This window comes from Ctenocephalides felis, unplaced genomic scaffold (genome assembly GCF_003426905.1).
Source record: "Ctenocephalides felis isolate EL2017-DRISC unplaced genomic scaffold, ASM342690v1 CF-g0.4_SCAFFOLD_03683, whole genome shotgun sequence".
Classification (NCBI taxonomy): Eukaryota; Metazoa; Arthropoda; class Insecta; order Siphonaptera; family Pulicidae; genus Ctenocephalides; species Ctenocephalides felis.
Window position 1 is genome coordinate 1 of NW_020539837.1, and position 13,288 is coordinate 13,288.

At 32.8% G+C, this 13,288-nt stretch overlaps 1 protein-coding gene across 1 annotated transcript; it reads left to right on the forward strand.

Annotated features, from left to right (window-relative positions):
* Positions 1–3,531: 3,531 nt before the first annotated feature.
* On the forward strand, positions 3,532–12,777 carry LOC113390854 (peptide transporter family 1-like). The gene is made up of 10 exons (XM_026626926.1): positions 3,532–3,697; positions 9,397–9,538; positions 9,607–9,731; positions 9,789–10,025; positions 10,961–11,037; positions 11,185–11,425; positions 11,489–11,661; positions 11,727–11,840; positions 11,924–12,031; positions 12,637–12,777. Exons 1-10 carry the CDS (start codon positions 3,532–3,534, stop codon positions 12,775–12,777), a joined length of 1,524 nt encoding a protein of 507 aa, XP_026482711.1.
* Positions 12,778–13,288: the final 511 nt, after the last annotated feature.

Genomic DNA, 13,288 nt, shown 5'->3' on the forward strand with positions numbered 1-13,288 from the left:
TTTACTTATTTACATCTTACCTTTATGAATACTTAGATTTTTTGCGAAGGTACTTTATAATCTAGTAAAAAATACTAGTTGTAAGTGGCATTTTGCTTTAAGGCAAGTTGCATCAAATGTGTTACCAGGAAGAGCAACTATCATCAAGACTAAAGACCACTTACCACTTGTTTTGTTTTTCCTAAATTACATTTTGCCTTCACAAAAACTAGATAATTTCAAAGGTGAGATGTAAATAAGTACAGTTTCAAAAAGTAAACGAATAAGTGATAATGTCACTATAATATATTTCTCACATAGGACAACCAGTAAAATATTCATTCAAAAACAAAATACCGACAAAATTTTGGTATTTCCTAAACATCCTCTAGCATGTTGTGGAGGTGGCTTTATTTTACAATCTTAATAACAAACATAACACCATTGTTATCTTCGTAAAACATCATAAGCACGGAAACGAAACGATAAATCTTCTAGAAAAACAACTCAGAACTTCGTCAGTCTAACACAGGACTTGCAATAAACAGCACCATAATTTTAGAAAAATATTAATAAAATATTAAACGATTTATAATAAATTTAGAATAATTAATAATAAGTGCGTGATATTGATAACCACAAAATACATGGATAAAACTAATTAAAATAAATAATTAATATTTTAAATATAATGCAATTGCAATCCAAAATCGTTACCTTGTTAATTTCTTTAAAACAGAATTTTAATTAGTGCGTATAAAATAATTAAATGCATATTAATATACAAAATAATCGTGATAGTTATTAATAAATTAATTAATAAAATAATTTATTAATGAAGTTTTGAGTGTATGATATCAAAACTTGACACGTGATAAAATTTTGCATTTTGTAGAAAGAAATTACTGTTAAAAATTTTAAATATAATTAATATTTATTATTTAATAAACAGTATTAATATAAATGTGAAAAAATTATTTAATACTACAGTGTATAACTATTAATTATATCACCAAAACTAATTCATTTCCATTTGTTTGTAATGAGCAAGTTTTTTTTACCAAGATATGTATAAAACTAATTTGAACACAGACAGTAAGGGTCATTTAAAAATTGTTTGTATCTGAAAAAAAATTTCAAAAATTATTAATTCGATTTTTTTTCGTAATTTGTTTGATTGTAATTTCAGCTTTGCCGATTTTGAAAAATTTTGAAACTAAACATGTAGCGACAGAGGAAGGAAACAAGTATGGTACTTTGAGTGATAAACAGGTAAAAATTAGGAATTATAAATTATACTAGTTGTAAAGGGGGTCCATTAATCACGTAAGGTTTTTAGGGGTAGGGGGGTTGACAAAAAATCACAAAATATCACATGGAGGAGGGAGGGGTATAGTAAAGTATCACGTGTGTTTATTTTTTACCTGAATTTAAAAAAAAATCCAAGCATTTTCAAAACAAAAAAATCAAAAATTTTACAATTTTTTCTCCTAACTAAAAATGCACGTGGTGTTTGGTGGGGGAGGAGGAAAATTTTGAATATTACTACGTATCACCAAGGGAAAGGGGGGTCCAAAAATCCTTAAAAATCGATAATGTGATTAATAAACGCTCCCTTTCAAAGAGCTTTTGAATTCGATTCAAAATTGTATTCTAAAACGTAGACCAAAAATTTTAAACTTTTCTACTAATTACAAAGAAACACCTCGGGAAATTGTCGAATGCCTTCTAAATTTTTGAAATCGGTCCAGCAGTTTTCGAAAAAAAAACGTCGACGAAAGGTCAAGAATTGGCTCACATACGCTTACACACGCACCTACTTCTTCCAATTCGGTCTCATTTGATTCAAAATGACTCATAACGTCGAGTAAACATAATATTAGCAAATCGGATTTTTTCTCAAAACTTCTCCCTCGGGAAGTTAATAAATATGTATTACAGTATAAAATTAAATTGAAAATTGTAAAATACTCTTCAGTTACGTCCAACATTTGAAAAGTGGTCAATCAACTGATGCAATAAATTATGTAAAAGGTAGAATCTACCAAAATTGATGTTGCTTGATTTTATAAAACTAGAAACTTTACTAATTGTGATTGATATGCCACAGTTTTTCCTTTTTAATTCAAAAAATTGTTTACAAAAATTTCAAATTGAAACTTATTAATCTTGCTGTCATAGAATTGAATTCTCATAGAACCAAAATAAGTTAAGGGGTTAGGGGTACTTGGAGGCACAAAAAGATGAGAATTTTCAGTATTTTTTTTGTTATTAAACGACGTTTTATGCAAATACGGCATCATTATACAATGTTTTGACTTGAAGTAACAAAAATTTCAGAAAAAAAAATATTCCCAAAGTTATAACTGTTTTTGTTGACCCTGTTTCAAAAAACGGTACTGGCGGTGACCATCATAACTCCTTAGAGATTCATTTAAAATCAATCAAATAAACAAAAATAGTTTTATGAATAGATAATCCTAGGCCTGATCGAAGGTTTTCTTTTTTTGCAAAAATTAACAAAACGGCAGCATCAGAAAAAAAATCTAGATTTTTGGGTAAAAAATCAACAGTTAATTGGTCTAAAAATTGAAATTTTTGAAAAAAAGAAAATCCTTCGATCAGGCCCGAGTTTATTATGTATTCTGAAAGCTGCATAAATTTCATTAAAATTTACTAAGCGGTTTTTGAGTTACAGTGGTCACCCACATGTGAACGTTTGAAGTTTCACATTGGTTTTACGTACAGAAATTCGAATTTTTGAATTACTTAAACCGAGTCATCTATTTCTGGGCCATATAATAGTTCATCAGTCAATGTGCAAGTTTCCAAAATTTCCATTTGCTGTTGCCTACGAAGCATTTTGGCTCTCGAGGTGTCCTCGTTGGCGCGCTGATCCTGCCACTTTCATACGTGCAGCATCCAATTTTTCAGCATACCAATGGTAATTATACCCACAACTAGGTCCTAGGGTATCCATAATCAATAATAATGATGTATATTATTCAGCAATTTGTACGATAGTAGAACTAGTATTCACGGTTTTTAGGCATATTTTTTACACTAGTTGGTTGAAGCCTTTAATTTTTCTGATTATGGATTCAATCTTGAACTACACATCTTGAAAGTAAATTATCATTGCTGAGATCGGCGTAAATCGGTTTAAAATCTTTTAAAACATCAGGAAGTGAGGGTGCATAATCTTGAGTATAAGTATCGAGCTCTCCACTTGCGTCAACGCGCTGGTAAGAGTGCAATTCATCGGATCAACTTGAAATTTTCAGAGAACATTTTCAAGATATTACACTTAATGAAAATGCAAAAAAATAAAAATCGATTTTTCAAAAATTCCAAGTACCCCTAACCCCTTAAGTAATACTTCACTTTTCTTTCTTTGTCATTCTATATGTTTTCAGTCACTAACATTCACTTTTAAAATTTATATAAGCTATTTTGTTACATTACGACACTTTCCATGTAAGTAAACAATCATTACCTTAGACACTGATCACAAATCCTCTTCAACACATGTTTTTCTTTACTATTTTTTCAATGTTACAAGTATCTCAAAGCTCACGTTTTCATTTTCAGACTACAATTAGTTCAGATGCACATAATAGCGAGAAAAATGACGCGAAACTACCAAAATATCCAGTCGCCGTATACTTTGTGCTCGGATCCAAATTTTTTGAATCCTTTGCTGCAAATGGAGTCAGGAGTAAGTTGATTAGGAATTTACTTTAGATTTACATTTGTTATAAAATTAAAACAAAATCTGATTGAAGATGCAATCTACAATCATTTAATATTATTTAAAAATTTAATATTTATTTCCATTGCAAGCAGTTTGCGATTAAAACAAATTGTAGTAGGAAAAATACGGACAAAGTGACAAATGAGCAAAATGACAGTAGCCTTATTTAAAAATTGACTAGTTTTAGTAATATTTCCGCTACTATATAACATGGAGAAAGCCATAATCACAATCATGTCAGATGTTGGGCGTCATTGTTCAAACGTTTATCGCTACTTCAATATTTTGATGGTGGTTTTCTCATGTTTCTTATGTCAGTTGACATGAAGGTGATAAGCAAACGGGCACGGTATTGTTTTGTTTCAGTAAAAATAATTTTGATTCATATGGCGTACGTTTTTGTATTTTAATTTTTTAGTGTTTTTATCGCTCTTTGTGCCAAAATTATATCAAAATGATAAACGCACGACTAGTGTTTCTTTTTGCATCAGTCGTATTACCGATTTCAATAATGGCGGATCCCCAAGAGTTATCTACGAGTATTAACCAGTTTGCTGGAAACCTGTATAGCACGGTTGCTTTTGACAACGAAGACAAACCTTATCATGTCCCCACTGTCTGTACAAACTTCTCTGTCGCTGGTATTAATGGGAGCTTGTGGTAATACTGCCACACAAATAGCTGCTGGTTTGCGTCAGCCTCAATCAAAAGAACAAATTCAAGATGACTATCAGGCATTGATGAACACCCTTAATACACAAAAAGGTGTAATTCTGGAAATTGCCAATAAAGTTTATGTTATGGAAGGCTATAGATTGAAACCCGCCTTCAAGGAAATTGCCGCCAAGAAATTCTTAGCTGGAGCAGAAAACTTGAACTTTGCGGAAAATGCTGAAAGTACTAGGGTTATCAATACTTGGGTTGAAAAAAAAACTCATCACAAAATTCTTCATTTGATCAAAGCCGGTGATCTCGATCAGAATGCAAGAATGGTTCTTGTGAATGCATTGTACTTCAAAGGCCTCTGGGAGAAACAATTCGAAATTGAAAATACCCAAGATAAACCTTTCTATGTTACTGAAACAGAGACAAAGAATGTAAGTATGATGCATATTAAGGATAAATTCCGTTATGGCGAATTTGAACAATTAGATGCAAAGGCTGTAGAATTGCCCTACAGAAGCTCAGATTTGGCCATGTTAATCATTCTGCCAAATAGCAAAACTGGTCTGTCTGCTCTTGAAGACAAGTTACAGGATGTTGATTTGCATAACTTGACTAGACGCATGTACGCTGTTGAAGTTATTTTGGATCTGCCTAAATTCAAGATTGAATCTGAGATAGATTTGAATGAACCTCTCAAAAAGTTGGGTGATGAGTTGCTATGTATTTCTAAAGTAATACAAAAAGCTTTCATTGAAGTAAATGAAGAAGGTGCTGAAGCCGCAGCTGCCACAGGTGTTCGTTTGGCCTATCAGTCAGCTCCAAAATGTTTTCACCGAGAAACAAAATTCTTTCATGCTGATAGGCCTTTCTATTTTACTGTGATGCACAAGAGAACGACGCCTCTGTTATCTGGTCGAGCATGCTCGCCTTAGATCTAATTGAATCTCTGGATTAATGAAGTGATTAATTCTATAATATTTTTAATAGTTATTAGAAAAATAAGTTTATTCTTTGTAAATCGCCTGTTGTAGTTTTCACTTTCTATTAAAGTAATCACCAAATAATGTTGTAGTTTATGTAATAAAAATTTTAATTGTAAAAAATGTTAAAATGTTTTTGGTTACTTATTCAATGTTATTTGTAATTATTTGTATTAAATTCAATGAACTTACGCCAATACTAGTGATTTCGATCAACTTCATTGCAATTGTCAGATGCTTTATAGAATTTTGATTATTCATTCATTTTTGTTCACTTTCGGACAAAATGACATACTTATGCAATGAACAAACTGACATAGTACTATTTGGCCAAAACTACAGCGTAGTTCATTCGACGGCAAGAAAATAATACTAAAGCCTGTCAGAGGTGATTAGCTTTTATCTTCTACTCTAACTACTTCTAAAAACAAACCAAAAATTCCACCGGTAAAAAAAGAGACTTGTATTTAGGTAAGCGGTTGAGAGCGATGGGACCTGAATCAGAGGTCCCAGGTTCGATACCCACTTCGAGCAGCCCGTTGTCAGGCAGCAGCGACAACAATTTTCACTTGAAAATATAGATAGTAATGTTTCCAAGTAAAAAAGCACTCACCCGGCATTGCTGCACCAATAAAATACTCGCCCTATTACAGAAATTGTAACAATAATATATCATCATCATACAGAGATTTGACAACCGTTTGGGTTGCCATCTGCCGAACAGACTAGTATTAAGTCAAATCAGCACAACAGCTTATAAGACTATTGGGTTCTGATCGTTGTTCAAAAATAATAAAAAAAAAATCTTTTGATGAGCCCGGCGAAGATTGGTTACGATGTATGGCCTGTTTCCTTTCCAAAAGACGACCAAATGATTTCTTTGTGTACTGTCTTCTCAAATTATGTTTTCCTGTTTTTTTCTTGTGAACGCCTTAAATTTTTTGTTTGCGAAAATGATGGTATACAATTGGAAAATGTAGTCCAAAAATCTTGATGGCAATGTACGCGGACGCTCTAATTGCTGCATGTTTCTGTCACTGGCCACTATATTATTATAGTATAGGAGCCAGCAACGTTTTCAAAACAAGCATTTTAGTCAGGCTGGTTTTTTGGTATGTGGTCCTTGGTGCTCTCTCGGTTAGGGTAAGGGCCGTCTGGCAGCTGGAAGTGGTTGCGTTAATTAGTGCGCAGCCAATTTGTACAGCGCGATTTCAAAATTTTGAAAGCATTTTAGTCAGTCCAATTTTCGTTTTTTTGACTTCGAATAGGTTCACCAGACTCAAATTTTTTGTTGCCAGACATTTTGGGCGCTGCTAAATATGTGCCAGACGCCAATTTATTTACGAATTTTTTTAAAAATTCAAATCATTTTAGTCCGTCTGAAATTTTAGTATTATATTCGTTACTGGTAAAAACACGTAAAATTAATTTGCCAGACGTTTCTGCGGTTGTTAACCATGTCTGGCAAGCAAAAATGTCTGGCAATATGATACTAGTTTATAGCATTTTAGTCAGTCCAATTTCCATTTTTTGACTTGATATTTGATATGATAACTTGAATAAGTTATCCAGATTCACATTTTTGTTGCCAGACATTTTGGGCGCTGCCAAATATGTGCCAGACGCCAATTTATTCATTAATTTTTTTTTAATTTCAAATCATTTTAGTCCGTCTGTAATTTTAATATTATGTTCATTAAGGGTCAAGAAACATAAAATTAATTTGCCAGACGTTTCTGTGGTTGTTAAGCATGTCTGGCAACGAAAAAAGTTTGCCAATATGATACTAGTAGACAGAGTGAGACAATCGCCAAATACATTGGCACGAATGAAACAAAAAACTATTATACTCGTAAGAGCGCTATACGTTTACTAGGCAGAAAACTATAAGAAAAATCAAGTAACTATATTAGACAGATGTGTTTGTTATAAACTTCTCTGCAGAATTGTGTTTATACCATTTTTCTTCAGAATCACCGTTTCTTACAAATTGCCATCTGGAAAGTTAAAAAATTCATATTTCTCATAATATGCAGCCTTTATAAATACATCATCGAAGGTGAATTATGAGTGAAAAATAAAAATCCATTGATTTGTTTTGGATAGATGAGTTTAATGAGTCTTTTGATATATCACATTGTAGTATTATTGTCCCAGTGTAAGAGGGTCGCATACCTGATTGTTTTGAAGGAATTAATCGAAATAATTATGTATAAATGAATGCGAGGCGTGTGCTAACATCCAAAGTGCTTAAACAGTTATCATATTGAATAAATGTGTCAGTTTCTAGTACCAACACATGAGAAGGAAGATAAACTGTAGCTACATTACTGTATTATTGTATCATTAAGCCATAAGACGAATAAATCTGTATAATAGGCGTTTTTATTCGTTGTTAAAAAAAACGATATTCCCAATTATAATCTTGATTTAAGAGACCTAGGTCGAATGACTATCATTATATAGTGATACATATTGATCTAAAATGATCCCATTTGAATTTTTGAATTATTAAATACACTTCGATTTTTAAAAAACATTGCTCAATTTACAGCTAAAAGCTGAAAGGAAAAAGAGCGGAGAATGTTTGCTGTACAATATATATTGTATATATATACTAGAATTTTAAGATTCTATTCTAGGGGTAGCTTGAACTAGTAAGGTAGCAAAACTAGTATTACCAGTATTAAGTATAGGTATGTGTTACAAATAGTTGCTGCTAAAGCTAAGTACCATGTAAAATGAAGTCATTTGACTCAGTTAACTTTGCGATAAAAAAAATTGCGTACAACAAAAATAATGATTATTGTCAGTTCTCATTGCAAAACTTAAAATATATGATATTCTTAGGAAATTGACGATGTTACTTAACCACTGTCGAGTCAAATTTTTGAAAATATTAACAGCAATATTTTAGAATCATTAACATATTTTTTAGAGCTAGTAAAATTAAAAAATTGACTAATATGATGCAATTTTTTTGTCTTTTCTAATTAGGTCTTTATTTAACTTTATTTTATTTGTTTTATGAAAATGTTATTGAAATTGCACTAACTTTAAATAGTATACGTATTGCGCTCTTACGAGTATAATAGTTTTTTGTTTCATTCGTGCCAATGTATTTGGCGATTGTCTCACTCTGTCTACTAGTATCATATTGGCAAACTTTTTTCGTTGCCAGACATGCTTAACAACCACAGAAACGTCTGGCAAATTAATTTTATGTTTCTTGACCCTTAATGAACATAATATTAAAATTACAGACGGACTAAAATGATTTGAAATTAAAAAAAAATTAATGAATAAATTGGCGTCTGGCACATATTTGGCAGCGCCCAAAATGTCTGGCAACAAAAATGTGAATCTGGATAACTTATTCAAGTTATCATATCAAATATCAAGTCAAAAAATGGAAATTGGACTGACTAAAATGCTATAAACTAGTATCATATTGCCAGACATTTTTGCTTGCCAGACATGGTTAACAACCGCAGAAACGTCTGGCAAATTAATTTTACGTGTTTTTACCAGTAACGAATATAATACTAAAATTTCAGACGGACTAAAATGATTTGAATTTTTAAAAAAATTCGTAAATAAATTGGCGTCTGGCACATATTTAGCAGCGCCCAAAATGTCTGGCAACAAAAAATTTGAGTCTGGTGAACCTATTCGAAGTCAAAAAACGAAAATTGGATTGACTAAAATGCTTTCAAAATTTTGAAATCGCGCTGTACAAATTGGCTGCGCACTAATTAACGCAACCACTTCCAGCTGCCAGACGGCCCTTACCCTAACCGAGAGAGCACCAAGGACCACATACCAAAAAAACAGCCTGACTAAAATGCTTGCTCGAAAACGTTGCTGGCTCCCGTACTATTAGTAACAATAATTCCTAAAAAGAACCGTATCGACATAATAAAAAAAATGAACGTGTGAATATACCATCCAGGGATAGTGGCCAGAAAAAATTTGCGCATGTATACAATAATGATGCAAATGTTGATTTATTTACAGCTGTCCTCGCCTTATATCTCCGAGACTCCATCGGTCTGTCAGAAAACACATCGACGACAGTCCTTCACATTTTCAACTTCTTTAGTCAATTCACACCTGTTTTTGGAGCAATTTTGGCAGACAGTTATCTCGGAAATTCTAAGTAAGTTTATAATAAACAACATATATAATATATATAACACTAATTCTTGTTTTCTCCATGTTTTTCAGTACGATATTCTATACATTCTTTCTGTATGGCCTGGGCTACACGATTCTATTCCTGGTGACATGGCCCATACTGACGTTCAAAATTGTGCCAACGGTGTTCACTGCATTGCTACTTATTTCTTTAGGTAAATAAAATAAAATTTATGCCTTTGGTAAAGCACGCTAAATTTATGTTTATCCAGGTAACGGCGGAATACGAGCCTGCGTCACCTCATTGGGAGGTTCTCAGTTTACTCTACCTCAGCAAACCGGAGCCCTAGACGACTATTTCTCACATTATTACTTCGTGTATACGATGGGGGTTCTTTTGAGCAAAATTGCGCCCCCGGCAGTGAGAGCAGGGACTTCGTGTTTCCATATGACGGATTGCTATACGGCTGTTTTTGGGCTGTTGGCTGGAGCGTTTTTGCTCGCTTGGGGTATGGATAAATCATATATATATATATATATATATATATATATATATATATATATATATATATATATATAATAATAATAATGATAGCCTGTCCAAGGGCAGGTCCATGGTGTGAGAGCACCACAAAAGCAATAATTCTCCTTCCTTCGCTTGTTTATTATTCCCATTGTCATTTTATTACCATTATTCACTTTTTCAAAAACTATCATGCATTTCCCTTTCCAAACTTATGCTTCCAAGTTTACTGGTTCTTTTCTTCTGATTTAAGTACCCTGTATTTTCTCTTATTGCGGAAGTCATTAATCAACTGCATTTATGTTCTTCTTCCCAATCCATTAAGTCCATTTATTTTACCTTCGGCGACTTCGTGTAGGAAGCACTCTTTTTGCAAAATGGGTGAGATCCAATTATTTTTTCTTTTCAGGATCATGCTCAGTACAGTTTTTTCTCTACCCACTCAGAACTTCTCCATTTATTAGCTTATTTGTCTACTTTATCTTCACCAATCACTGTCCAGCACCACATTTCTAAAGTATCCGTATAGTTTATGCCAGCCTTTCTCAGAGTCCACGCCTCTGATCTGTACAGATCTATGCTCCAGACATAACACTTTATTAGTCCTTTCCGTAAGTCGAGACTCGGTTTGCTCGTCAGTAACCTGCTCTTTTTCGTGAATGCCGCTTTGGCGCTTTCAATCCTTGCCCTGATCTGTCTCGTGCAGTATCCGTTTCTGTACAGCCTGCTTAAAGTACTTGAAGTGATCCACATCTTCCAATTCTCGATTTCCTGCCGTTATTCTGAGGGATTTATCTAGTTCCGGTATTCCCATCTCCAATATTTGTCGACATGATCTCTATTCCGTATCTCCTACCCACTTCGGCGATTCTGCTCATCATAAATATATTTATAATGTGAATAAATAATTAAATATTTCAGCTGTGTTTTTGTTTGGTCTCGCGTATTACAGAGCCCAAACGCCTTCAGGAAAACATCTTTGCCAAACTATACGATGTGTTTGGTGAGTAAAAAATAAGCCTAATAGAAATAGTTCAACTATATTTAAATATCTCACTCTAAACACTTTCCTAATAATCTTATTTAAACAGATTTATAATTATATTCCACAAGCATGATTTATGTAATCCTTATACTTTCGACAGCACGCTTTGGTCCAGAACGCACGCGGAAGGAAACCATCAGACGCCGAACACTGGCTGGACAGCGCGCGATCTAGGTACGGCCGACGTTTCGTTGGCGATGTTAAGGCCTTCATCAAGGTCCTAGTATTATTCCTACCTCTACCCGTCTATTGGTCACTGACGGCCCAACAGGACTCAACATGGACCTACCAGCCGCCAATTGGACACCGATTTGGGATTCATGAAAGTCGAGCCGGACCAGGTGAGATAAAAGATTTAAAGATAAAAACAAGAGGCATATGACTGATTTATTGTTTCCTCGCAGGAAAATCTCTAGGCCCGATTTTATTATTGTTGTTAATATTATTCATGAGCCAGTTGTCAATTTTGTTTGATAAGCTGGGAATTTTACAAACGTCTCTGGACCAAGTCAGATGTGGTGGAATTATGGCCGTGTTGTCTTTTTTATCAGCTGGAGTATTGCAAAAATTCATAGAGGTATATTATTAAAATTTATATCTCCCACTTTCTGGTTTTATTGATGTATTGTTCGGTTTGTCCAGAATAATTCTTCGTCAAGAAAATACAGTGTATTGTGGCAAATTCCCCAGTTTTTGTTGTTGATGTTGGGTGAGGTTCTGTTGTCCATTCCAGGACTGCAGTTTGCTTTTACGCAAGTAAGTAAAAAAGGAATGACTGAGACGTGAAATTTAAATTTTATAAAAACACTAATATATGTGTGTATAAAATATTGCTTTAGGCCCCTAAATCAATGAAGTCCGTCCTGACTGCATTTTGGTTTGTCAACAACGCTTTAGGAAATTTAATTGTTGTGATAATTACAGAAATAAATTTAATAAAACTGCAGGTAAGATTTTGCAAATTTGCAGATTTTTGAAATCTAAACTGCAGGTAAGATTTTGAAACAGTTATTTGATTCGCTGCGTAAAAACAAGTAAAAAACAAACTAAAAATTAGGAAGCGTGAGTTATTGCACTATTTTAAAATAGGATATAATTTACAGACTAAATATCATCACGATTTTTACTTTTCATATAGCATTAATTTTTAACTGTCTGTAGGGATTGATGATATTAATTATTATAACCGAAAGAAAACAGGAATAAATGATTTATATATTTAGTCATATTTTTTTTTTAACAAAACTACCCAGACGATTTTTATCACAAACTAATCAGCACAATTCCCAACGATTTTCAACTCATATCTTGAATTTTCAAAATCAATTCTGAATGTTTGGCAAAAACGTGGACGCAAAGAATTGCACTTATCAGCTAATTATAAAGCATCAATCGATGCAGCCATTTTTATAGAACTTTAAAGAAAGATCAAATTCTGGCTCACATACACATTCTATTTAATGTCAAACGATTCAGAATGTCTTGAAACAAATTTGGCAAAAACTTACATGTTCGGGAAGTTAAAAATAACAGCAATATATTTTTATTCCAGAGTGACGAATTTTTCTTGTACGCAGGCCTGATGGCCATAGGAATAACATTGTTCTCGATGATGGCATCGAGGTACCGAATGAGACAAGAAGAACAAATGAGCATACCGATTTACAAAAACACAACACCAACAGAGGCCTGAATTGAAAACATTTCTATTTAAATTTAAATAATGCATTTATTTATTATTACAATATGAACGGTTAAGTAACATTTGAATTCCAATCTTATCCAACTTAGGATTGCAAGAAATAAATGTAAAATTGATTTATTTTGTGAAAAGTTCTGATTAAGAATAAAGATGAATATAAAAATGAAACGTTTTAAGCAGTTTTTTTTTTCAAATCTTTCAAACAAAAAATATGTAAGTTCAATATTTAATGCATAATGTAATGCTTTTATGTTCTGCAGGACTATAATTTCGATTAGTTTTAGAAAAGTAATAATTCACAAACTGAAAAATACAAAGCAATCCCATGTCTCATTTATGACTCAAATTGAAACGAAACAAAATGAAAATTAACATTTTTTTGACAGAGCTTGTAAAAATCGTACGGTTACAAAAAGTTGCTGAAAGTTTACAATTGCTCAATGTTTTCACATATTGAAGTTTATTTATGATAAATAATTTTTCCAAATATTGATTTTTTTTA